General features: G+C 39.2%; 1 protein-coding gene across 4 annotated transcripts in view; it reads right to left on the bottom strand.

Annotated features, from left to right (window-relative positions):
* Positions 1-27,392, bottom strand: part of KHDRBS3 (KH RNA binding domain containing, signal transduction associated 3) — a 95,943-nt gene that overhangs the window by 26,626 nt on the left and 41,925 nt on the right. For 2 of the 4 annotated variants that reach the window (XM_021298849.2, XM_065054465.1), the window contains exons 4-7: positions 25,960-26,106; positions 19,322-19,461; positions 10,785-10,895; positions 9,224-9,416 (exon numbers count right to left, since the gene is read on the bottom strand). In XM_021298849.2, the coding sequence (XP_021154524.1) occupies positions 9,224-9,416; positions 10,785-10,895; positions 19,322-19,461; positions 25,960-26,106 (591 nt within the window). The remainder of the gene's footprint in view (positions 1-9,223; positions 9,417-10,784; positions 10,896-19,321; positions 19,462-25,959; positions 26,107-27,392) is intronic. The other 2 variants (XM_021298850.2, XM_005510809.4) reach the window with 2 other exon arrangements.

Below are 27,392 nucleotides of genomic sequence, written 5' to 3'. Positions count from 1 at the left end.
TATTTCATCACAGAACACTGCAGGAATGTCTTCCTTTTAGCTAAAAACCATCACATTGAAAAACTTTGTTTGCGCAGAGATTAACTTGAAGGAGAAAGAACATCTGACAACATCAGTGCGGTGCAATGAAGAGTTTCTCCTCGCCAAATTAGAATTGTAAAGGGAAGGAACAGCCATTTTGTTATATGGAAACAACATCTCCCCATCATTTAATCAACAGACAATACGAGGCAATCAAAACAAATATGGGCAGCTACAACCATCTAAAGTCTGAGCGCTAACATTAAGGACATTAGCAGCAAACATGCACAGACTGTAAGCTTTTATTTTGCAGGTTTTCATCTGGTTTAATCTAAAAGGAGCCCAGTGCATGTTCAACCAGAACAAATAAGATATTCCTGGAATGAGAGATGTACTGGTAGATTGTCTTTAATGTACCTCAAAAAAATAAGAGTTGCTAATGAATATAGGCAGTAACACTTAAACCAAGCTACTGTCAGCCCCCAAAAATTCTGGTTTGCTATGTACAACAGCAGGGAGCAGTCTCCGAATCAGGAGGACGACTCATGTTCATTCAATAATACCAAGTCAGAAAATAGTCCACTTACATGATAAGCTTAAACTAAAATACTTTGAGAATGAAGTATTTTATGTGCATGTTATAGGTGAACTTTCAACTTGGAGACAGGCAGCTTTTCAGCATTTCTTACAAAATGTTCCACTGTTCCTACAACCGAAGTTGCATGAATTATTGAGAAAAATGATAAGATCTTCAATGCTTTTTCCATCTCATCCTGAAAACCCCAGAAACTGTAAACGTAAAAGATTCAAAATGAAACAAAGGAAGTAATTGAGTGACTTAAATATAAACTACATTTTTTTAGATTTCTTCTTGTTTGTACTATTTAGCATGAAAAATAACATTATAATTGGCAAAAAAAAGCCAAGAAATAATGGTTTGATGTTATGAACATGCTTTCCCAAGTCTTAACCGAATTCACCGACTATTCATAACGAAACGAATTCATAAGACTATTTAAGAATAGTCTTAGCACTTCAGAAGAGCCAGAACTCAATGAACAGATTGCTTAATAAAAGGCGTGTTACCTAAGTGGAAACCACAACAGTATCCACAGGGGGGAACAAAGAGAGTGGACACAAGGTCATTTCTCTAGTTCTTGGAGAATGAAGCCACCTCAAGCTTCCAGGGACCAAAACAAAAAGCTTCACACTCAAAACTAGGCAAATAAACATCTGAAATTAACATTGCATGTCATTAAGAAACTATCAACATTCAGGATACCAATGCAAATTAAAACATGGTATCACTCTTGCAAAATAACATTAAAGCTATATTTGAGCTCTGTTCAGGGAGAACTTAAATTATTTTCAAAGTCTAACCTAATCTGGACTAGCCTTTACCCAATATTTTGCCACCTCTACTCTAAGAAACACTTATTTCTAAGTAAAAAGCTTGCTTTTTTGTATAGTATAGAATGTTTTTCCTCTTTTTCCCTAGAAATCTCTCCTCCTTCAACCATGAACAGTAAGTGAGCAAATGTTAATAAGAAAAAAGTCTGCTTTGAAAACAGTTCACCATGCAAAATCAGCATCATATTAATAGCTCCAGGAAAGTGCTTCCACCTTAATCCTAATTTTGATTTCTTGCAAAATCAGAATTAAATATGATCTCAATGAGGAGATGGAATTCAAGCTCAGCACTGGAGATCAAAATATAATTTGTATTAGCTTTCTAGAAAGGTGCACTAAATACTAGGCTGTAGATTATTCAGCTGAATGGGCTCTCACTTGTAAATAGTAAGACTTAGCATTCATTCTTTTCACTAACGGATACACACATGCATATTTTGTAATAATCACTGGATCATGACATGGATTTCTGTCCTTAGCCATCCACCCAAATATTGTTTGTGAACAAACTTCCCTTAAGTGTTCTCACAAATTTCTAAAGCTTTCTTACAAAATCAGAAGGAGACATACCACCGCTCCTGATGCTGTGTATGCAAGGACAGGCAGTGGCCTGGTGGTCAGCACAACATCTCTAGAGAGAACTGAGGGAATGCCAACACCTTCAAGAGGGATTGGAACCAAAGGCCTTCCACTGCTGGAGAAATATTGAGCTATCAATTAAGAAAATACATAGAACACCACACTGTTCTACTGCACTGGGCACTGGTGAGGCTGCACCTCAAATCCTGTGCTCAGTTTTGGGCCCCTCACTACAAAACCAACCTTGAGGTGCTAGAGCGAGTTGAGAGAAGGGCAACGAAGCTGGTGAAGGGTCTGGAGCACAAGTGTGATGAGGGACCTGGGGCTGTTCAGCCTGGAGAAAAGGAGGCTGAGTGGAGACCTTATCACTGTCTACAACTACCTGAAGGAAGGTTGGAGCATGGAGGGGGTTGGTCTCCTTTCCCAAGTAGCAAGAGATAGGATGAGAAGAAATGGCCTCAAGTTGCACCAGGGGAGGTTTAGATTGGATATTAGGGAAAATTTCTTCCCAGAAAGGGTTGTCAGGCATTGGAACAGGCTGCCCAGGGCAGTGGTGGAGTCACCATCCCCAGAGGTGCCAAAAAGACACCAATGAGGTTCTCAGGGACATGGTTTAGTGCCACAGTCAGGTTATGGTTGGACTCTATCTTAAGTGTCTCTTGAAACCAAAATCATTCTATGATCATTCGCTTATTGTTTTAATCATCTGCTTATTGTATTGTCTTGTTAGCCAGCATGTTACAGTGATGTTTTTTGGGTCTTCCCCATTTCTCACTGGAAACAGTATGAGCACAGCCTCATACTATTGCAGTACTTATATGTATGGTAGTATATGTAGTGTGAGTAGTCCCATAGTATAGACTTAACGCGAAAATAGCAGGCTTAAGTATTAATTCAGTCTGACGCACTGCTTTGTCCACCAGCAAAAGCAATTATTTCAGCAAATATTCAGAAACAAACGCTTCAAGAACTACAAACTTTAAAAACTTAGCAATTCCTAAGCTTTAGGATTTTCCTGAATCAGGCAGTAACTAAGTGTAGACTTTAAAGAGTTTGTTATCAGTATCTTTTTTTCATACAAATGTTCTGCGCATCCTCCTAAGTAGTCTGTACCTAAGTTAAAAAATCTAGGCATGTAATTGGAAATAGTTCATAATATTTTTCAAGTTACTTGACATTACAAAGGCCCCCTAGGTCTCTTACTGGTAGACACTCCATTTTAATTCAATTTCTTATTACAGAAAGCAAACTCATTGAAACATTCTAATTGAAGCATTAACTGCTAAAAGTTATACATGTGGTCATGGCATTAGAAGAACTTGTCGCTGAGGTAACACTTGTCTGGACACAAGACAACATCAATAAAATTGCCAGAAACAGAACAAAAGCTCTGACTTAACTTTCCCCCACCCCAGCCTAGGGAGAAACATTTAGATCCAATCAACGCTTTCCAAAGTAGTGTTGAAGTCATGGCCATAGCGTGCTAAATTGCCAAGTTCTATTTTTCAGTGCAGACATTGCACATTGCCACAGCAACAGGTTTTAAATATGTTTAAAGTCCAATTTTTAATGCCTAAAAAAAAAAATCTGATTGTCAGCTCAAATAAATCTCACTCGGCATTTAACACATTTAAGCAGCCAAAACAGGACTTGACATGGCATCAAAAATATTCATATGAAGTACAGAATTGAAATATTTACAAAATATTTGTGAAATATTTACCCTTGACATGAAAACAGCAGGAAATAAAAAACTAACCTTAAAAAAGCTTCAGCCAAATTGCTATATTACTAATTTAGAAAATGCCTCGAAGTTTTTAAGCTTGTAAGAAGACGACAGCAAGAAAAGGCAGAGCAGGAACTGTTACTAGACAGTAACTGAGACTGAACAATTATGTTCTAATCTATGTTTTACTGAACATTGGCTAAGGAATTGACACGTAAAATGTACTGAAATGCTAGCATACTGTTAGTGTCTTGCTTATTGATAATTATGGAAAAGCTTAAAATCTCCAGCTAGTAGTTATATACAATTTCTATTGCTTATCTTAACAGAATAAACTGTCAACTTAAAAATACATGAAGATATTTTTATCTGCTGCACAGTTTTGTTCAATGAGTAAAGTTCTCATATAATTAAGAGTGATGTCCATGAAACCTTCAGTGCTTCAATAAATCTAGCAACTATCTAGTATGATTTCCCTTATCCAAATGTTAAAAATAATCCTGGGCATGCTTCACGTCATACCAGGCTTTCTCCTGACCTGAGTGGCTGAGGATACAAAACTGTGAGCCATGTTGGTCTTCAGAGAAAGTTTATCACCCCAAGCAGAGCAGTGAGGTTAGAACAGTGATTATAAAGCTGGCTGGCTGCAGGGGCCTGAATTCTTGCTATCACCTAAGCTGATGGTACAGCTATTAAAAAGCCAGTGTTCACAGAAAATGATAAGGAAGTGTCATTTAGCGGCTTCAAAACCTTCATCATGGTACTAACAATATGGCAAGGTCCAAGGAGGAATAGGTCTTTGTGTAAGAGAGATACATAAGTGAGAATAGCAGCAGTGGGGTGGGAAAAATAGTTATAACGAACTGGAAAAATGTGCAGATATTGCTGCTAGTCCCACATGTTGTATAACTACAGCAGAGGAGGCCACATCAAGCTTCCAGAGTCAGTGCTACAAACTTCCCAGCAAGCTGACAGACAATGAGTAAGAAATTGTTTACACTGAGGGTGGTAAAACCCTGGCCCAGGTTGCCCAGAGAGGTGGTAGATGCCCCATCCCTGGAAACATCCCAGGCCAGGCTGGACAGGGCTCTGAGAAACCTGAGCTGGTGAAGATGTCCCTGCTCATGGCAGGGGGTAGGACTGGATGAGCCCTGAGTGTCCCTTACAACCCAAACTATTCTATGATTCTGTTCTGGATGTCATCTACCTCTCCATAGAGCTTTCTGTAGCAGGCAAACTCCACACAACTTCCCTAAGGGCTCCAAGCACAGGAGAGCAATGATCACCCAGTTTTGTTGATCTTGAGCCCATGTTAAAATCCACCTAAATTAAAAGTAAATTATTTTTTGCCTGCAGCTTGATTTTTTTGCCCTGTGTGAGTCACTGCTCCAGAATTAACCCTTCCCATTTTCCAGAATGAAATAAGCATTCTGCTTCCCATTTTGATATCTTTTTAAAAATATATTCTTAAGAAGAAGAAAGAGATTAAGATAGGCAGGAGAAGAACTGAGTTAGTTCCTTGTAACTGTTAGAAATTCATTGATCAAAGACTGCAGAAAAAGCTAGTAAAGCAAGTAAAGGAAAACATTTGTGTTTCTGACTCAATAATGGCCTCATTTTACTTAGTAGCACACCACAGAGGAAAAGGGCAATGACTTGATGTACTGAAAACATTGCATCATCTTTAAGATATTTGCAGAGTTACAGAAAGCAAGTTATTGAAGTCTTCCATCCAAAATATAGTTTTCTTCTTTCTGAACTTGCGTAGTTTCACATCATTTTAATGAGTGCAAAGCAGAGGCTCGTAAGCCTGAGGGAATGAAAATCTTCACGAATCCTTGCAGACTTTCCAATCCTCAATGGAAAAGTTCTAAAGGCTGTTCTGTAACTTCCCAGGATATCCCCACCTCCGAGGCTCTGAAACTATTTTCTGCTTAAAATAACTGCTTATGATACACAAATCTCACTGATGTTCTCACTCTACAGACGCTTCTCAGCAAACAGATATTCAAGTTGGCAAACCAGCACTTAATACTACATATAGCTAAAAATCAAATAGTAAGGAAAGGACAAATACTGGTAATGACTCCTACCATGTTACCTTAACCTGTAAAAGACACAATTAAGGCACTGTGATAATGAATGACAACTGGGCAAGTCAAAATACTATGCATTAAACTTAACAACACACAATAGACTAGTGGTTCATAACCTAGGAAAACTTTATTCTAATGACACTCCATTTCAACACAGTCACACAAAATATGGTCATTTTAAAATGGGCAACCTAGCATTGCTGTGTCAATAACAGCTTTAAATATATCTATCCCAGTTAAGATATCTTGTTTGGAAGATAAATGATACAGTTCTAGAGAACATTCTTTTTAGAAGTTATTTAGCACAGCGCTATTTTCTAATTATTCTCTCTTGAAGTGAAGCATACATCCGGATACTGATTCTAACAGCTGTTATTTCCGTGCCACTCCTATATACTCATGGTTTAAGCAGCAGATATATATATATATATATATATATATATATATATATATATATAAATATGAAGTTACTCAAAGAGGTTTATTTTGGATCACATCACCATGCTTTCCACAATGTATGCCATGGAAACAGGCTGTTTAATGAGAACAAATTCCTTTGAAAACATTGTGAAATAACCACCTATCTGCATTACCCACCTTGAAAAGGTATAGCCAGGTATAGCCAGGGGACATTTTAGTACATTGTTCAAGTACTAGTTCTCATAACATTAATAAAATACATTAACTTCTGAATTCTTCAGGTATGTGTCTGTTCGTACTACCGACAAACTTCTATCCACACAAAGCTGTAAGTGTTAAAGAAAATCACGTTTCTGATCAGCAGGAAAATGGTTGAGATTTGATTTAGAAGGGCTGGGGGGGGGTGAAAGAAGAGATGAAGAAAAAGGGGAAAGGGACCTGAGGGTCCTGGGGACAGCAGGATGACCATGAGCCAGCACTGGGCCCTTGTGGCCAGGAAGGCCAATGGTACCTGAGGTGTATTAGAAGGGGGTGGTCAGTAGGTCAGAGAGGTCCTCCTTCCCCTCTATTCTGCCCTAGTGAGACCACACCTGGAATATTGTGTCCAGTTGTGGCCCCTCAGTTCCAGCAGGACAGGGAACTGCTGGAGAGAGTCCAGCGCAGGGCAACAAAGATGCTGAAGGGAGTGGAGCATCTCCCGTGTGAGGAAAGGCTGAGGGAGCTGGGGCTCTGGAGCTTGGAGAAGAGGAGACTGAGGGGTGACCTCATTAATGTTTATGAATATATAAAGGGTGAGTGTCAGGAGGATGGAGACAGACCCTTCTCAGTGACAACCAATGACAGGACAAGGGGCAATGGGTACAAACTGGAACACAAGAGGTTCCATTTAAATATGAGAAGAAACTTCTTCTCAGTAAGGGTGCCAGAGCCTGGCCCAGGCTGCCCAGGGGGGTTGTGGAGTCTCCTTCTCTGCAGACATTCCAGCCTGCCTGGACACCTTCCTGTGTAACCTCATCTGGGTGTTCCTGCTCTGGCAGGGGGATTGGACTGGATAATCTTTTGAGGTCCCTTCCAATCCCTGACATTCTGTGATTCTGTGAAGATAAGTGGAAGAAAGTTTGAAAGAAAAGCAAAAAGTGTCTAAATAGCAAAACCATTTCTGGAGCTCAGGAATTCCTTTTTTGCTAGTCTGAACAACAGAGGCAAAGTTCAGACAGACTTGACTGTAAAGAGGGCACAATAAAAGCTTCAGGAGATATAAAACAGTAAAAGCATTGCCCTTGAAAATGTTATTTTCCATAAGACTAAATCCATTTTTATGATAGTTTTGATTTAATAAGCTTTTTTCTTCATCTCACTGCTCTGTAAGTTCAGTTTAAATTAAATTTACCCTATCAATTCATAACTTCTATAATTTTCAGTCATGTACAATAGAAAGTATTTTGATATTTTTAAATTTTTAATACAATAAAATCAAGATAAATATGTATGGCTTATTCAGTGTACATTGTTAAAATTTTAGTATCATTTCTGAATGTTTCATAAAAATATTTTAGTTGTCTAATAATTGAACAGTTATATGGCCACAAAGGCTTAAGTGTACTATTCCCAGTTTTATTTGAAAATTAAATATCTACTGACAATGTGATTTTTTTAGATTTTTGTAAAGCAGAAGCTTAATATAATACATTTAAGAGGTATGTAACTATTTTGCCAAATGCACTGCAAATGTCTTTATGGTGCTATATATAACACAAAGCTTTATTAATATGAAACAGTTCAAGTTTGAAAAGGTGACCACATTTGCCACAGATTCTGGGTTCAAGACTTAATTACTAATTAAAGAGATTCTACTGAGTTTGAAAGTGATAGTTTGGGTCACCCCTGTTGTGTGTTGATAAGGATCATGGCTGAAAACATTGTGGCAAAACTAGTTCATCCAGACACAGGAGATGACACATTCAGTACAGGGGGAACTGCGATTTACATATCAATGACAAGCTAAGGAGCCACAGCCCAGGCCCGCTGGCCAATACAGGAGATAGGGAATGAGCTGGAGGGCACATAGCCTCATCTTCTGATATGCCCATCTTGGCACACAAAGGGGAAAAGCTGAGACCATTCAATGTGGCCCAGGACTTGTCCAGACTTGTCAATCTTTCTCAATCACCCCCTCCCCACCAAACTTTCCTTTACTCGGAGATCTATGAAAAAGCTCACCTAAAACAGCACTGGTAGGGAATCCACCACCCTGAAGACCTTCAGCCCACCAGCCTCGCCAACCGGACCCGACACTGGAGGATGCTGCGCTACTGAACTACAAACCCCAGCATCCTCACCGCAGGACACTGAGACCATACATGATCATACAAGTCCTGTCATCCATGCTGTGGAGCTGTAAGAGTGGCTGGATCCCTCACCCTTTTCTTCCTTTCTCTCTGTTCTTTCCTTCTCTCCTTTTTTTCTATATCCCTATTTCTTTGTCTCTCTTCCTGTGATACATTACTCTCTCATACCTTAGTTTTCCTTCCCTCTCTACCACTCTCTTTTCCGTTTAAACATATAAGAGCAACATTATCTTAAGCTCTGCTGTTAGATTCTTGGTAAGTCTTGCATTATAGCTACTAATGGTTGCCAACACATTGCTCGTAGTAGGACTTGTGGTGTTAATGCATTGGTAAGTTCTGTGATATCATAAAATACTTTTGCCAAGCCACTATTCACTATAACTAGTATTCCAACATGTACTTTTAGTAAAACTCATAATTGAATTGGACCCCTGGAGTGATTGTCTGTCATTCACTTCACATAACCACGCAGAATTAGCCCAGAGTTAACTCACACCGGATCTCATCTGTTGAGTCAGGGCGCGTGTCGCGTTTAGCATTAACTCACCCCTCATCCCATCTGTTGGTACACGACAACCCCTCCAAAGTTAAATGCTTTATTTATGGCCAAGAGCTCGACTTACATATTCACCGTACGTCTCCTGCGCCGGAGGTGGTGGAAGGGGCCGGTAGCCCGCGGGTGGCGGAACTCCTCTTGCTCTGGGCGCCAGGAGTCCACGGCTCCGACTGACTGGTCCTCGACTGGGAGGGACTCCTCGGGGTGCTGGTGCCCCTCTGGGGACTCCTGCTGCAGGTGGGGGGACCCCTCCACGGCCCCTGCGAACATATGGATTGCTTACCATTAAATACCGCACCCTCCACCACCCAACAGCTCCCTCCCGCACAGCACGACAACTTTGCTTTGCTACAGCCAGAAAAAAGTCTAAAAGATGTTTATAGTTTGTCATTTTTTTATATGCTTTAATTCAATTACACGCATTATGCAATAAATGCAGAAAGATACGAACTAGACGTGATTCAGTAATTAAATTCTCACTGGCTTGAGCCATTCTTTCATACAGACACACAAATCCATTTGCTAGAATCAGTCAGCTCCACTAGAATTTAACTTATAGTATGTGAAATCACAATCACAGAATAACAGGTTAATTTGAAGCTGTCAGGCTATATCATACTCAAACCCTGCACAGAGGAACCAGTTGAAATTCCCTTGTGATCCTGTGTAAACTACTAAATGCAATCCAAAGATCACACCACACCTAAGATTGAGCAGGGTAGAAAAATGACATTTTCTTCTGGTTCTAAAGCAGAAATTCTCAGCTGTTGCAGAAAACATTCAGACATGTAACAAATGGGCAGGGTGATTGTAGGATATAATCTAATATTCTATATGTATTTAAGAACAATAACAGTGCATTTGTTTTTGAAGTTCTGAAAGAAGGATAAGCATTAATTTGCATTCTATTACATTGGACGGTTAACATAGGGATGAAAAATCTGAGACCTAAACAGGAACAATTATCAAAAATATTTTATCCATTTAGACATGGCATTCCCCCCATCTCCCTATAGTAAAGGGAGAGAATTAGAGGTACAACCTGTGAGAAATGTGCATCTTTTATCCTCTTTTAAACAGAATGTCTAGAACATTGCTAACAGACACCTCCTTTTTAAAGGAGATCATTTCACCCTATGGACTATAATAGAGTTTAAGTGACTGCTCTATAGGCACATAGACTTGTTCTGAGGAAGTCACAACCTTACTGTATATTTTAACAGATACATAGAAGAAAAAAGCACAAGTTCTACACTACTTTCCTACCTATCAAACCATGATCTAATTAATCTGAAGAACAGTAATAAGAGTGTAAATACTCTGTCCTGATCTCAGGAGAAATTTCCAACTTAAACGATATTCTAAAGTACGATCCAGATTTGGCCTTAAGATTTTCTACCCCATTTGAAATGAGTCACTTGCTCATTGGCAAGCTTATCAGAAAAAAAATACAATGATTTTAGCACAAATAATTCATATTTGAAAAACTGCATTGCTAATGAAGAATGCAGAAACAAAGACTTGATACCACCAGGATGGACTTTATTCATTTTAATTACTGATCAAAACACAGTCAAAGTATTTTAAATAAGCCTAGAAAGTAAGCGATTTAAAACTGTGTTTATTACTTGGTTTTGGCTAATCTGTAGAATGCCTCCTCAGGACAGGGTACCAGCTGCTTATTTGACTTCATTGTGGTGGGGGCAGGGGTGAGCAGTGAAGTTCCCAGACACAGCCTGCTGAAGTAATATAAAGAAATAGCAAATGTGATACTTTCCAAGTGAAGCCGAAGGAAGGGAAATGAACCTACTGGCATAGACAATAGTCAATACCAAGTGGGGAAAAAAGAATTCAGTAAAAAGACTCAAGAATCACTAGCCATAATCTTCATGGCATCCTTCAGACAGGGTGCAAGTGAAAGCAGGAGGGAGTGGGACATGCTGAAAAACAAAACAACCCAAAATATTTGAAGGGAAAAAGTACAGTCTTTAGAGTCATCATAAATTTATTCCTGAAGAGTTATTAGAACACCAGACCCACATAAGGTCTTTTCTGCATTTCAGAAACAGTTAATAGGATTGGAGTGGTGATTAGGTGGGAAATCATATTTCTCCTATATTAGGAGACCAGTTACATGCTTTTAAGAATCACTGTAGGAAGAATAAACAATCCGAGATGTATTGTTCTGTATTACGCCATTCAGATGCTTAGTGCATCTGGCTGGAGGAGACTAGAAAGGTGCAGAGATTGGAAACCCAGTAACAGGAGAGTTCAATTACCACCATACAGATATTAATTTATCAGGGTATGATGCCAAGAGGAAATTTTTTAGAAACCATAACTTCTTAATGAAATAACTTATCAAGAAACTATGGAAGTTTGATTGGCACAAACAATGAACAAGGATTGACTCAAAATATTGAGGAACCACTTAAATAGGAACCTTTGCAAAGAAAACAGATCAGTTCTGCTATTGCTTAATTTGAAAAAAGGGGCAGCTATAAAAATTGTTTAAAAAGAGTAAGGTGTAAATATAATACGGGAATACATTTAAAGAAATCCCACAGGAGGCCAAAGCAAATACACAACAATTGTCAAAAAAAGAAGTTTGAGAAAGGGCAAAAGGAGCTCAGCAATGCTTGTAGAGCAGGGTAAAGAGAGGTATTCAAGTTGTGTGAAAAGCTGAACCATCTATAACCTCAAAGGAAAAATGCTAATCAAACAAATGTAAAATACTCAGAAAAGCAGGTCAGAGATAACGTAAAGTATTTGTAAAAAGTCCAAAAAAAATAAAACTCCTTCAAACATTCTGGCAAGTTCTTGACTCCAGAGAGAAGCCAAATCACCAATGAACAGTAAGATATATACACATATACATGAAGATTTTTGTTACACAATCAAGAATGAACAACGTTTTCATGGTAGAGCTTTTCCTTATGGGGAAGGCATTGGATGGTGCCACCAACTGTCTTAGAGACAAATTACAGAACAAAGGAAGCAAATAAAAGTAATTGTGCTGTTTTTCTATAAACTACATCAAGATTTCAGCTGCTTGGGTCTTTAGACTAGCTGAATCCCAACCTGAACATTAAGGAAAGGAAAACAGCAAACAAAAATTAAAGGCAGCAAACTGTAAGAGGAAGCACTTGGGAGTTAATACACACACAGATATATATATATAAATTTATATATCCTAACATCATACAAAGTAATAGGTTCTGTGCTATCACTACCCATAACACATCTATAATTAATACTGGCCCAGTGGTTAGGACTGTAAAAAAACCCCAAAACAATACAATTTTAGCAAAAATAAGAACACCAAAAACTTTATTACCCAACTGTGTATATTCACAGTCCTTCCTGACCTGGAAAGAACATAAGAACTGAAACACATCAGAAACCATGTCAAAGATGATTGACAGTATAGAACAGCTTACATATAAGGAACAATTAAGGACATTAAGGCACTTCATATTACAAAATGACAACTGAGGTTTATATGATAGAATCCAATAGAAACAGAGGAATGGAGAAGGCTAAGGGGGGAACTCATCACAGCCCACACCTTCCTCTAGCTGGGCAGAGGAAGATGATCTGGTCTCCTCTCTCCGGCACCAGGAAACAAGAAAAAGAATGAAGCTGCATCAGGGGAAGTTCAGATTGGACATTAGGAGAAGATTCTTCACTGAGAGAGAGGGTGGATGGTCACTAGAACAGGCTTCACAGGTAAGTGGTCATAGCAACAAGGCTGTCAGAGTTCAATGAGCATCTGAACAATGCTACCTAAACCAGTTTTAGGTAGTTCTGCAAGGAGCAGGGAGTTGGACTCAAGCCATATGGGTCTCTTGCAACTTGAGATGTTCTAAGGTACCATAGGAATTATTCAGCAGTCATTTCTCATGTGAGAACAAGGGGATATCAACATGTAGGGCCGAAATACTAAAGCAGATTGCCTTAAGGCCTGAGCTACTATGGCTGCTCCTATGAAATGCAATCACTGAATGACAGAATGGTTGAGGTTTGAAGGGACTGCTGGACATCCTGCTCAAAGCAGGGTCACCTAGAACTGACTGCACAGGACTGCATCCAGGTGGTTTTTTAATGTGTCCAAAGACAGAGACTCCATAACCTCTCTGAGCAATGTGTTCCTAGTGTCTTGTCACTGGGCATCACCAAAAGGAGCCTTCTCTTGTCTAAGCTGAACAGCCCCAGCTCTCAGGCTTTTCTCATAGGAGAGATGCTCCACACCCTTCACCATCTTTGGGGCCCTCTGCTGAACCCTCTGCAGTACATGCCCATCTCTGTCGCACAGGGAGCCCAGAAATGTGTACAGAACTCCAGGTGTGGTCTCACCAGAAATGAGTAGGACAGAAGAATTACCTCCCTCAGCCTGTAAGCAACAGTAACGCACCCCAGGATACCATTATCTACCTTTACAGCAAGGGCACATTTCTGGCTTATGTTCAACTTTGTGTCCACCCACATCCTTTTCTGCCAAGCTGTTCTCCAGCTCAGTGGCCCCCAGCACATATTGGTACATGGGGCCACTCCTTCCCAAGGCGTTGGACTTTGGCATTTTCCCTTGTTGACCTTCATGGGGTTCCTGTCAGGCCATTTCTCCAGCCTGTCAAGGTCACAGAATCATTCTCGTTGGAACAGACCCTTAAGATCGAATCCAACCATAATCTAACTCTAGTAATAAACCACATCCCTCAGAACATCTTCTATACACCTTTTAAAGACCTCCAGGGATGGTGACTCTAGCATTTCCCTGGGCAGCCTGTCCCACTGCTTCAAAACCTATTTTTTTCCTAATATCCAATCTAAACCTCACCTGGTGCAACTTGAGGCCATTTCTCCTTGTCCTATCACTTACTACTGGGAGAAGAGACCAACACCCTCCATACTTCATCCTCCTTTCAGGTAGTTGCAGACAGTGATAAGGTCTCCCCTCAGCCTCCTTTTCTCCAGGCTAAACAGCCCCAGGTCCCTCAGCTGCTCCTCATAAGACCTGTGGCCCAGGCCCAAGGTCCATCTGGTTGGCAGCACAACCCTATTGCATATCACCCACTATTCCCAGTTCAGTGTCACCCACAGCCCTGCTGAGGGTACACGCTGCCCCATTCTCCAGATCACTAATGAAGTGAAACAGGACTGGACCCCTGAGGTACACTGTTTTTTACTAGCCTCCAGCTGGACTTTGTACCACTCATCACCATCCTCTGGTCCTAGCCATTCAGCCAAATTTCAATCCCTCTATCTCCTCAACCAGCAGTTTCTCTACAAGCATCTTATTTTCATCAAGCATAACTTCCCCTTTGTGAATCCATATTTACTTCTCCTGATGTCCTTGTAGACAATGTACCTGGAAATGATCACCTTCCTGGTGATTGAGGTGAGGCTGACAAGCCTATAGTTCACCAGGTCCCCCTTGCCATTTTTGAAGGTAGGAGTGACATTTGACTTCCTTCAGTCCTCAGGCACCTCTCCTAATGCCCACAATTGTTCAAAGCCTGAGCAAGCTTCACAGTGACATTTGGCAGCTCCCTCAGCACTCATGGGTGCATCCCATCAGAGCCCATCATCTTGAAATCACAACTAGGGTCAGTTCACAGATTTCTTCACTTTGTTTTAGTAGAAAACAAAAATTGAATATGTTTATGCCATATGAAGCTCCTTTTTAGTATCCCCCCTGCTCCAGAAGAGGAGGTAAATGCAAGAATGGCTTTAAAATAAAATTACTTACGGAATTTAGGACCAGTTGCCTAACACTGTATTATTCAATGAGAAAACACTTGGAATTCTTTAATTATAGCATTCATAGTTCCATATACATGCAGTGATTTAAACTGTTCAGTAAACAGGTATAACAAGTTTTGTTACCAGGTGTTGAGATATTTTCTACCTTTGAACACAGTAAACTACAACATTCCTCAAACAGTAAATATTTTTGTTCAGATTTAAATTAGACATCTGAAAACTAACAGACCTGTTATTTTTAAGTTTTAGCACCAAAATATTGAACACTGATATCCAGATACCACTCACAGACACAGCCAGGACTCCTACTTTTTCATCTTTTTAAATGAGAGTCACCATTGAATTTAACACTTATGCAGATTTTAATTTGAAAACAGTAATATGTATGTTCATATTTCAATTTTGTGAGAAGTGGGAGACTTATCACAAGACCGAAGAAACATAACACCCTGAATATGGTATCTGCCTTTGTCCTGGGATCCTGAACTGGCTTTCCCAAATCTAATTGCAAATTTACAAATATATTTGCAGCATCTTCTGCAGTACACTATCTACATGTTCTCAAAGAGCTGTTCAAAAAAGAAACCAGTTGATTCCAGATATATGACAGGAATGACTAAAGTTTGGTGACTAACAAAGGACAACTGGAAGTTATGAACACATTACTGCAGTGATCCACATCACCTCACTTCTGACATACAGGATGGCTAATTCTGACCTGCAACTTCTCTAACAGTTTTATCTGTCCCCAGACTGAGTTAGTTTTATTTGTCCCCAAAGTGACAATCATTCAACCATTAGGATCCCAGCCATGCATACACATAAATATGAATAAAAACTAATGGGAAATTAAAAAATCCCAAGCAATCTCTTGTAAGCATGAACCAGAACTTTGCTGTTTCTTTAATTAGACTATTCCTACATGCTGGCTCTATGAGAAATTACTTTTTCCTTCCCTCATCTGAGTGAAACCAGAATATCTGCTTTCAAATATAATTCCTCTCTCAATCTGGGGAGCGAACTCAAGCAGCTCTCCCTCTTTGTGGCTTTTTAATGCTTAAGGGGGGCTTATAAGAAAGAAGGAGATTTTTCTACCAATACCTGTAGTCAAAGGACAAAGTGCAACAGTTTTAATCTGAATGAGGGTAGATTTAGATTGACACAATGAAAAAATTGTGTACAACAATGGTGGTGAGATAGTGGAACAGGCTGCCCAGAGAAGTTCTGAATGCCCCTTCATCAGAAGGTCAGGTTGGATGGGGCTTTGAGCAACCTAGAAGAGATCCTTTCCCAGGAAAGAAGGGCTGGAATGAAAACAATTCTATAAGTAACAGTGATTTCTAGCTATAAGTGACACGAATTGGTCCCCTGTGCCCCAAGGTAGAACAGAAAATTTATCAACTTACTGCTATCATCCTCTAGAATGTCACTTTTTCAATATATCTTGGTTTGAGTCAGAACCGGGTGATCCTTAAATCTTATTTATGCTTACTCTTACAGTATGAATGTGAAGTTTTAGAGAGGAAATGCTATTTAATTTACAAAATATCCTTAGAGGCGTACACTAACATGCACATTAACACATGTTTATTTACAGCCTTTAGTTAATCAGATGTCTCAGTTCACATTTCAGTAGCATTACCATTTATATTGCACTGATTCAGGATGGGAATTCAAATGCATTAAAGAAACACTGATACCAAGAGGGGAACATCTTTTAGCTACTCACTGTAACAGCATCACATTAAACAAACCATGGATCCTCTATGGCTGCTAGCACAATAAATTAAACAGTAACTGGTATGATCCTTCATTTCATATAGTCGCATCTAAGAAGCCATTTAAGAACAAGGTTAGTTTACAATAAAGAATGAAAACTGGGATTTTGCCAAGAAAAGATTCTCACGTCCCTTTGTCGCACAGTGGAGGCAGGTGCTACCTAAAGAGATGATGCTCAGCATAACCATGATAGAGAATAACAGATATGTTGCAATTGCATCCGAAGTTCATTATCTTTAGCAGTATTAGGAGGGAAAACACTAAAAATAGGGGCAAAGAGGGCAGAAGGAAGCAGCTATAAGACCAAGATAAATGACAAGAACAGCACATTCCTAAAGGTAAAGCTCAAAACACACAACACTTCTATGGGAAATTCCAGTCATTCGTCCCCAAAATCCTGCTTGGTTTTAGAGTGGGGAAAAAAGTCAAGAAAATCTGGAACAATTCAGAAATGGCAGAATTAGAGTTTCCCCAAACAACAACCATTAGGTAATTACTTACCATATAAAGGAATACCTGTGGCACAAGCTAGAATTTTGTATGCAAGTACAACAAATATTGTTTTCTACAAAATAAAACATTGTTATGGAGCTATAGATTTAACAAGTCTTCTTAAAAGAAGGTATTTGTTAAGATGCATTATCTCCAGTTGCAACAGATCTGATAAGGACTAAAAAAGTGTGTAAATTAGTATGTTTTTTTAATGAAACTATTCAGGAATAATAAAGGCTAAAAGGCCCCAACTCAGTTGTTGCACCCTTAACAAGAGGTGAAATGGATCAATGTTAGTATGTCAAAATACGCTGTAGATTATAAAGCGAGGTTACGACTGAAGCTTTAGACTTCATTTTACAAGTTCTCTGGCTTTGCTTCACCCTCTTTTGGATATCCCAGGAATGCTTGCTATTAAAGATATTTTAGTTAGCACTCAGACTGTTGAACAAAGCCTTCCTTCAACAAAAATACTTGTTTCTGAAACCAATTTGTGATAAAAAAGAATCAGAGTATTAGAACTGAGTTTGAGACCTTTAACTCAATGACCGTAGTATCTCAGAACCAACAGCATGAAGTTTCACTCCAGGAATCTTTTATGTTAATGGAGCACTTTAATTTCTGAGGGGAAGAAGTCATGGATTTTAAGATAAGCCTTGAAGTAAGGACAATCAAACCAACCTTTCAGTTTTCTTTAGAACACATGAAAACGGAGATGGCAAAAATACAACTTTTACCTGTCACCTCCAAATCAAATACAAAGAACATTTACATTTACCCTGAAGACACTTCAATAGCTGCAGGCCAACTACAAAGGGTTTTGTGAGCTATGTAACAGCATGTATGTCCTGCATAAAAAGCAGATTTAAAATAATAAATTTACTAAAAAACAAGAGGATGGTAGAAATTCAGTACTATAAAAAGTTAATTATGTATGCATGTACTAGATACTAATGGAAATAGATACCAGTGGAAACCGGGTATCAAACTTTAGTGATAAGGTCAGATCAAACAATAACTTCTGTATCACACCACCTTACAGGCAAAAATATATAGAGAAAACATGAAATAGAACTGCAATTGTACCTGTACTGAGCATCTGTAGTAGAGCTGTTACAGGCATCTATGGCAAAGTTAAAACATATTTAAGAACTGAAGTAAAATTAGCAAAAACCAGCCAAATCTCCAAAATTAAATGAGATCTCTAATTTGCAAGCACTTTTGTATGGCTGATTGCAGTTCTAAAGAAGTGAACCTTGGTGTATAATTACCACTACTCTGAAGAGCATTAAAATCAAGAAAAGCAGAACAGATACATTACACATTGCTTAAGAACACAACAAAAAACTGCTGATTTAGAGAAAATAATTACATTCTTACAGGACACAAGCAGCAGTAAGTGTAAATTCTCTAAATTAAGGTTCATTCTGCGCTGCATTTGCAATCATCATCAGGATACTTGTAACTGTGTAAGCAGATCTGTAAATGGAATAATTCCTCAGTGCTGCTTCTTCTAACATGCTTAATCTGAGTTAGAACACTTAAAAATACTATTTTGAAATTATTTTATAAGTTCCAAGCTTGCATTAATAAGAACCACAACCACCACAGAAACAATCACACCAAGCTGCTGCAGCCACAGCCTCTCTGTACTGTAACACACACTTATGCACTTGATTTAGGTTTTGTTTTCACACTTCAGGATTCAAAGGAGTTGAAACTGTCATCTCAGTACTGCAAGGAAGATAGGGAATGCTAGAGTAAAATTAAAACCTTTCCTGTGCCAAAGAAAAAGAAAGCAAAAGCAGTAGACTTGCTTATTCCTGACCCAAGAAAAAGCCACATTTTTATGAAAAAATTGCCACTCAGCTGAGACCAAATCCTCATTCTACCTCCAAAGCACTTCCGTAACATTTCAGCATGACTACAAAAACCTAATAGTATAAAAAGAATATGTATATTCCATAATTTAGAGGAACTGTTAATTGAACTATCTTCAATGATCCAAGATTTTTTTTCCTTATCTTTTGATCATATTTTGGGAGTCCATGAATTTTACTGCTGTGCTCTGGAGTGTATATTCTGTATAAAGGGAGAAGCTTAAAATATGTTCAAATGCAATTCCACTTACCTGGTCAAAGCAGGAACTGGGACTCCTCTTGCTCGAATAGATGGTTTTCCACGAACTACTGGAACTTCTGCATTTTCTGAGCCGCCATTTAAATATGTTAATTCCTGAAGCTGTGCCTGTCTGATTTCATCGTTGTAGTCCTAAAACAGGGAACAGAGTGAGGAGAAGAAAAACACACTGTTCAATCACCAAGTTAGTATCAGCAAACAGTGCTCCTGAAGGTTTCCTCTTAAAAAGCTGAACATCCCACTGAAAAACTAATTTGAAGAATAATGCTATATGCATATCAGTCATTTCTAAGAGTTCTACATATTAATCACAATTTTTGCTCAAGAATGGTTTTCTTTTCCATTGCATATTATTTCCATGCAGCGTTACCACTTAATGCCAGTGTTAAAATGCTGTTGATAGAGGGAAAGAACAACAACAAAAATCAAGGTCTCATTCTGAGCTGAGATACATTTTGTAGTTCCAGCTGTAGAGTGATGCGTGTTAAAAGCAGGAAAAACGCCATTGCTTGGTGTTGCAAGGCAGTAAAGAATAAATACAGTGTTGAGCACAGCCCTCCTGAAGAATAAATTATAGACATTTACACTTAAAATCAGGAGTTAAAGAATAAACAAAGAAATTTGTTCAATACACATGTGCACTACTACCTAACAAAAAGAGCTCCACATATTTCAGTTCTAGAATATGTAACAGTGAACAAGCTGAAGACACATGGCTTGTTTCTGATTGTGCACAAATTACAGTATCACAGTATGTTTGGGATTGGAAGGGACCTCAAAAGATCATCTAGTCCAATCCCCCTGCTGGAGCAGGAACGCCTAGGTGAGGTCGCACAGGAACATGTCCAGGCGGGTTTTGAATGTCTCCAGAGAAGGAGACTCCACAACCTCCCTGGGCAGCCTGTTCCAGTGTCTGTCACCCTCACTGAGAAGAAGTTTCTTCTCAAATTTAAGCAGAACCTCTTGTGTTCCAGCTTGATCCCATTACCCCTTGTCCTATCATTGTTTGCCACCGAGAAGAGCCTGGCTCCATCCTCATGGCACTCACCCTTTATATATTTATAAACATTAATAAGGTCCCCCCTTAGCCTCCTCTTCTCCAAACTAAAGAGACCCAGCTCCCTCAGCCTTTCTTCATAAGGGAGGTGCTCTACTCCCTTAATCTCAAGGTCTATCAAAAAGAAAGCTGAAGTTATTTACACTGAATTAATACGGTACTTCTAAAATACACAGGAGTTTTCAGGGGCCTTGAGCCACCCTCCAAAACTAGCACACCACACAGGAATAAAATAGATATAGCAATGAACCCTTGAACTATCCATATTCGTGTCATTTTTCTTCCACTTAAAGCAAACTAAAGAATGCATCCGTAAAGGTGAATCAAAAATAAGTATTTTACTCAATATGTATACATTCAGAATAAATATCAAAATATTAATAGGTCCTAAGAGTGAAGTGATAGTTCTGATATAACAGCTCTTACCTTGCGCAAGTCTTCCCATTTCACAGAAGGAAGGTTTGTTCAAATACCACTCATTTTACAATTAAATTACAAAACAAAGGATCTACATCTCTTATTGGAAAACTGGTGTATTACATTTACACACTAGCTAGGTACCAAAAGACTGCCAGGTAGCCCTTGCATCACACAACTCCGCATGGAAAGGAGGTTAAAACTTCAGTGAATTCAAACATATCGGTTATCCCTGAAACATCCTGCTTTCCCTCAGCTTCCACAAAAAGAAAGAAGTTTTCTAATATATGCCATTTCTGAATATAGTCAGTGGTTTTTAAAAAGTGGCACTGTAAGGGCATTTCATCCAAACTGCTTTGAATAGGCTCTGAAATGTAACTCAAATTGCCCATCTCAGATCATCCTCTACTTAGCAGTAGAGATCAAGCAGCAAACAAGATGAAGAAATAAGTCTGGAAAACTGAATCAACTGTTTCAAACTGTGTAACTGAAGAAACATTTCATTATAAACCAGCTTGGACCCAATACACAGCCAAGCCACCATACAGAGTAGAATAAAAACAGGCAATTTGATACTATTCTGGCCAACTACTGTACAGGAACTCACTTTGTGCTTTGTTGCCGAACAGAACTGGCTACAAACACAAAAATCTATGCAAGGTACATATGGAACAACACTTCAGTTTTGAATTAAAATACTAATGAATTGTTAAAGTTGTACATAAACAATTCTTAGGTTTCAGAGTTCTGATATATATCAGATGCCCTTTATAACTTCCCCACAAGACATCTTCCTCAGAATTGGGCTGATAGAAAAATACCTTTGATCATCATTTGATATTAGTATAACTTGATTTCTTAGAGACACGCTCAGGTTGCCAGTGTACATGTTGGGTCCTCATTCTTCCTAATGATTTCTTATTTTCCTGCAGCCAACTACTCAACACAGCAGCAGCCTTGGTGAGAGACAAGGACTCCACTGCACAAAGGCACAGAGGAGATAATATGGTCCTTATCAAATATGCCAGAAGCATCGGGAGGACACAGAGTGAAGGAACAGTACAAGGAGCCATGATAAGCAGCAGCATTAATTCATTAGGCTCTGAAATGGATCTTTCAATTAAAAGTAACAGATGGTCAATTTACAAATACCCACTGCTGGAAAAGAGCACATTGCAAGTCAAATTGAGGGGGCGCTCTCTTCACCTAGAACATGAGATAGACATGAAACCCTTTGGACTGCACACCTTTACAGTTTAGGCAGACGCAAAGCTCAAATTTCAGTCAAGTGCTGCTGATGAATTTCAAGTGAAGAGATGTATTTCCGTATTATGAATACTGCTCATCCTGACTGATTAGTGTTCTCTGAACATGGAGGATGTTTTCTTCTGTAGGAATCATAGAATAGTTTGGGTTGGAAGGAACCTTCAAAGCTCATCCAGTGCTGCCCCTGCCATGGGCAGGGACATCTGCACCCAGATCAGGTTGCTCAGAGCCCCGTCCAGCCTGGCCTGGGATGTCTCCAGGGATGGGGCATCCACCACCTCTCTGGGCAACCTGGGCCAGTGTTTCACCACCCTCAAACATGGTAGAACACAGGGATAAGGGGACAGAAGCACCATATGTAAACAAGTTCCTTATCAGTATATTTGTCTGACTGTACCTGGAAGTTCTATAATCATGTTAATTTTCTGTACACACAGTAGTGCATCCCAGGATACCACTGGCCTTCTTGGCCACAGGGGACATTGTTGATTCATGGTCAAGCTGTTGTCAACCAGAACTCCCAGGTCATTCTCTGCAGTGCTGCTTTCCAGCAGGTCCACCCCTAACCTGTATATCTGTAACTTAAGACCTTATTCAAATTTATCATTCAATCTATTAGTAAAAACATCTTATTAAATGTTAGGACAGATCCCAGCAAAACCCTATGCACTTCTGCAAATCCACACAGATCTTTATTGTGGCAGTCAGCAACAGTTATCAGGTTTGCAGCCACCTTTATACAAACACTTTACAGTTATTTGCCAGCTTGATTAAAGAAACATGTGTTTCCAAAGCCCATCAGCTCTTCCAAATGCCATTAAATGCTATTTCATCACCACACCTTACAAAGTGAACTTGCAGGATGCAAGGCAGACTACAGGAAAAACCTGTAAATTCTGCTCACGTTGTAAATGGACTGCTACAGATTGTTCTCTCAAAGATATTTCTATACTTTGCTTTAAAGACAAGGAAAACAAGGAACTTGAGTAACCAACAGCAAAGCATAATTAATGGTGTAGCTGTCAAAAGCAGCACTGCCACTACTCAAAAATTAAGTAAAATAGACTATGAAAAGTCCTATTGGGAAAAACCACAGTAATGATGGTATAATATAGAACCCACGGGGAGGTGAGAGTGGAAGTACTTGGCTTTTTGTCCTATCTGACAAAAGAAATTCAGGGATAAATGTCAAGCACAACATCCATCACTTTGACAGTCCAACAGACTGCTGGCCAGAGGGTCTGGCCACAGCAAAGGGACCAGCTAATTTAACAGGGGGCAAAAGAATATACTGGAAATCAGAAGCCACAGTCCCACCTGCAGAAGACAGGCAACATAAGCACAGCCAAAAAACCCCAGGTCAGAAGGTTTTAAGTCTGGGTTTGAGTTACATCAATAGTTTAAAGGAAAGTAAAACACTGAAGGTACTTGATGCTGAACTTTAATGCAAAGGTGCTTGTTCACAGATCCAAAAGGAGCCGAGAGGCCAAGGCATTTTTGCTATAGTCAGCTGCAAGGTTATTTTGTATCCCCCATTCTAGCACCAATTGTGACTGTTATACTCAGGCCCGATCTGATAACTGAACAATGATCATATTCCTAAACTAGGATTAGCATTTAAAGTTCTTGGAAGGTATAGTTAGCTTACACTGTAAGGAAAACACAAATATGTTCATAATCATATATGCTGATAACAGGTCTTATTTGAAATAGAACTAATAATGTACTAAGAAAGCCACAACAGACCTTACAGAAAATAAAATTCAAGTTGTATTTGGCAGCAGTTAATCACACGGTAGTTTTGAAAAGGATGAAGCTGCTCCTTATTGCTTCCTCAAATGGCTGGTAGAAGGGGGAGCAGAAGAGATTAAGGCATTTAGAGCCATTCTGATAAGATTACATCTGAAAAGCCAGAGGGAAATTAAAACAGTGTTGGCTTGATCCCATAGTTCAGAAGAGATTACGTAGCATCAGTTCAGCTTACTACAACATAGATGCAATGATCAAAATTTGAGATGGAAAAGTGTACAACCAATGAATGGAATTGCTCATTACTGCTGTTAAGCCAGTAGAATTAGACTGATAAAGTAGTGACCAGGCTTTGATAAGCTTACTTAATTTATGATGACATTAGGTCAATCAAGCTCAATGAAGAAAAATACCATGTGATTAAGGAGGCAGGGGAATCAGATATCTCCATATTTCCAGTGCATGCAAAAAGCACTTTTTCAACTAAGCAGGTTTTCATCTAAAAATGAAACAGCTGTTTGCTTACTAGGATAACCAAGAGCTCAGTTCTCCCTTATCTCTTCACAAAAATCAAATAATGAATCATGTAAATACAATAACCTTCAACATTATGGCAGTCCAGCATTCCTAGAAATATTCTGTTGAGTATTCCCCACCTATAATCAGTTTGTTTGAACAGTAGTATGTTTATTTACCTCTTCATACACAAAGAAAAAAAGGCATTTGGAACCTGCAGATGGAGTCATGATGTGGTGCTTGTTTCTCTATAGCAGAACACAATGCTTAGGACATTTTGGGGAGGTTTAACTGTCTTAAGGTACACCCACATTACTGTGTTATTTCACATCAAAATGCCTCCTGATAATTGTTACTTACCATTCTTTGGTTCATGTCATGGAGTAGTATTGGGCCACAAGAACTAATTTTCATCCAAAAACAAACCAGAGAAGACACTCGAGAAACACAATCAACTACAGTCACTTGAGGACTGAGTGTCATGGATATAGACTAGAGTTAGCACAAACCAAAATCCCCAAAATGCATACAGTAGTATTGTGAAGTCACCAGCTGCTTCACCCTAGAGAACAGCTGGTCCTTCTGCTCCCAACAGGTTGTAATATCCATACAACTGGTATCTACCCCAACCCATCCTGAACACAGCTACTCTGACTATACTCAAACATTTATGTGCTGCTGCCACTCAGATACACACTGTAGTGAAGCTTCCTTAGGTCAGGTCTCCCACATTTCCAAGGTCTGACACTAATCAGAAAGCAATTTTCAGCAGTAAAAATAAACGTAAGTCAATGCATCTTGAGGATGCTTTGCTTTCCAGTTATTTGGTAAGCAATAAATAAAAATGACATTCAGCAAAGAGCTAATAGAGTTAAGAGCTTTATACACAGTAAAACCACCTCAAATGCCTCAGCTTAAGAGAGCCCAGACTGTTCCAAGCAGTTGGATATTGCAAAACAATTGAGGTTGGTCCTTTTGTGATAAGCAAAAAGTAAACCTTATGCAAAAAGACATTAGAAAACCTGCAACATCAGTGTCTATATATCCCAAAACTGGAGTACAAACTTATACTGGAAATTTATATCCCACTTTATACATCCATACATCACAAGTTGAAGAATACACCAGAAGTACAACCCATGTATCACTAGCTTTATGAGAAAAATAAACTTATAGGATAAAATTGTATTGATTCTCAGCACTGAACATAACCAGGATTAGGGGTGGAAACAAACTTCAAACTTATTTATTCTTAGTAAAACAGACCCTATGCTGATGCTTCAGGTGTAATAAGAACACAGAAAAGCTCTACCTTAAGCAAATGTTACCATATTTTAAAGATGTTTACAATTATTTGTAAACTTAAATACTTTGCACATTGCCAGTTAAGCAAGAATAAGTTGCTGGTTTACTATAGGTCATATCATGGCATTGAAGTGTATGTGGAGAGTTATGCATTCACCCAATAACTGCTATATCAGAAAGAAAAGTGTTTGTAAACATAGCCACTACTTTCACAAGTAAAGGAAATTAAGCAACGTGACCTGACCAATATCATACACTTAGTTTCATAGAAAATTTCTTAAGACTACCAAAATTCCTGTTTAAAAAATTAAAATACTAACAGGGATGAGAAACTTCTTGATCTCTTCCAACGCATGTCCCATTCTGGCATAGGCTTCAGCTGGTGGAGCAAATACTTCAATTAAAACATGCAGGTCATCGTTTAGGTGGAAGTACTTTGCCTCTCCACTTTTTCTCAGCTCTTCCTCCTAGAAGGTAATAAAGAAGTTTTGTTGTTGGTTGTTTTTATTCTTTGTGGGTTTTTTTCCACCTTCTTATTTTAAACATATTGTAACAGAAGTGTTAAAGCTGCCTCAGAGGCATTTGCACATAGTGTTTCCTCACATAGAAACACACACTTTTCGGATACACTTCAAACCAATCATATGACTAAGATACCAGAATATTATCAGTTTGCTTATCAACACTAAGTGACCAGTAAAACAAAACAGGACCCATCAGCTCCTGCTCACATACAGAAACTGTAGCACAAGGGAAAATATTTCCAGGAGTTTTGCCAAGTGCACCAGTCTCACATCGAAGACACTAAGAAACATAAGTGAACTTGAAACCTCTTTTCTCAGAAGTCTTTAGAAACAGGTTTGATTTAATATTCCACAGGAGCAAAATCCTTTTACCAATATTATTTCATTCGTATTATTACTGCACAGCTCAGATATTTCTTGTTTATTTTCTGTTCTCACTGAGATTTCTATCCCAGGAGTACAACCTTTAAAGAACTGTGCTATTTGGAGATGAAAACTAATTCAGTGTATAAGCCAAGGGAGAAGGACATTAGAGGGAAAAAAAATAGTTCACTAGTTATTTCGGAACAGTTTATTTCTTTTGTTCTGCTTTACCCAACCTACTTCAACATGACTGGAAAGCTGTGATTCCAGATTTCAGTATAAGTTGGGGAGTGACCTATTAGAGAGCAGTGTAGGGGAAAGGGACCTGGGGGTCCTGGTGGACAGCAGGATGACCATGAGCCAGCACTGGGCCCTTGTGGCCAGGAAGGCCAATGGTATCCTGAGGTGTATTAGAAGGGGGTGGTCAGTAGGTCAGAGAGGTTCTCCTGCCCCTCTACTCTGCCCTGGTGAGACCACATCTGGAATATTGTGTCCAGTTCTGGGCCCCTCAGTTCCAGAAGGACACGGAACTGCTGAAGAGGGTCCAGCGCAGAGCAACCAAGATGATGAAAGGAGTGGAACATCTCCCATGTGAGGAAAGGCTGAGGGAGCTGGGGCTCTTTAGCTTGGAGGAGACTGAGGGGTGACCTCATTAATGTTTACAGATATATAAAGGGTGAGTGTCAGGAGGATGGAGCCAGGCTCTTCTTGGTGACAACCAATGGTAGGACAAGGGGTAATGGATTCAAACTGGAACACAAAAGGTTCCATTTAAATATAAGAAACTTCTCAGTGAGGGTGCCAGAGCCTGGCCCAGGCTGCCCAGGGAGGTTGTGGAGTCTTCTTCTCTGCAGACATTCTAACCT

Source organism: Columba livia, chromosome 2 (assembly GCF_036013475.1).
Source record: "Columba livia isolate bColLiv1 breed racing homer chromosome 2, bColLiv1.pat.W.v2, whole genome shotgun sequence".
Lineage (NCBI taxonomy): Eukaryota > Metazoa > Chordata > Aves > Columbiformes > Columbidae > Columba > Columba livia.
Note: the sequence above shows the minus strand (reverse complement) of the source record. Positions and strands in the feature narration are given on the sequence as shown.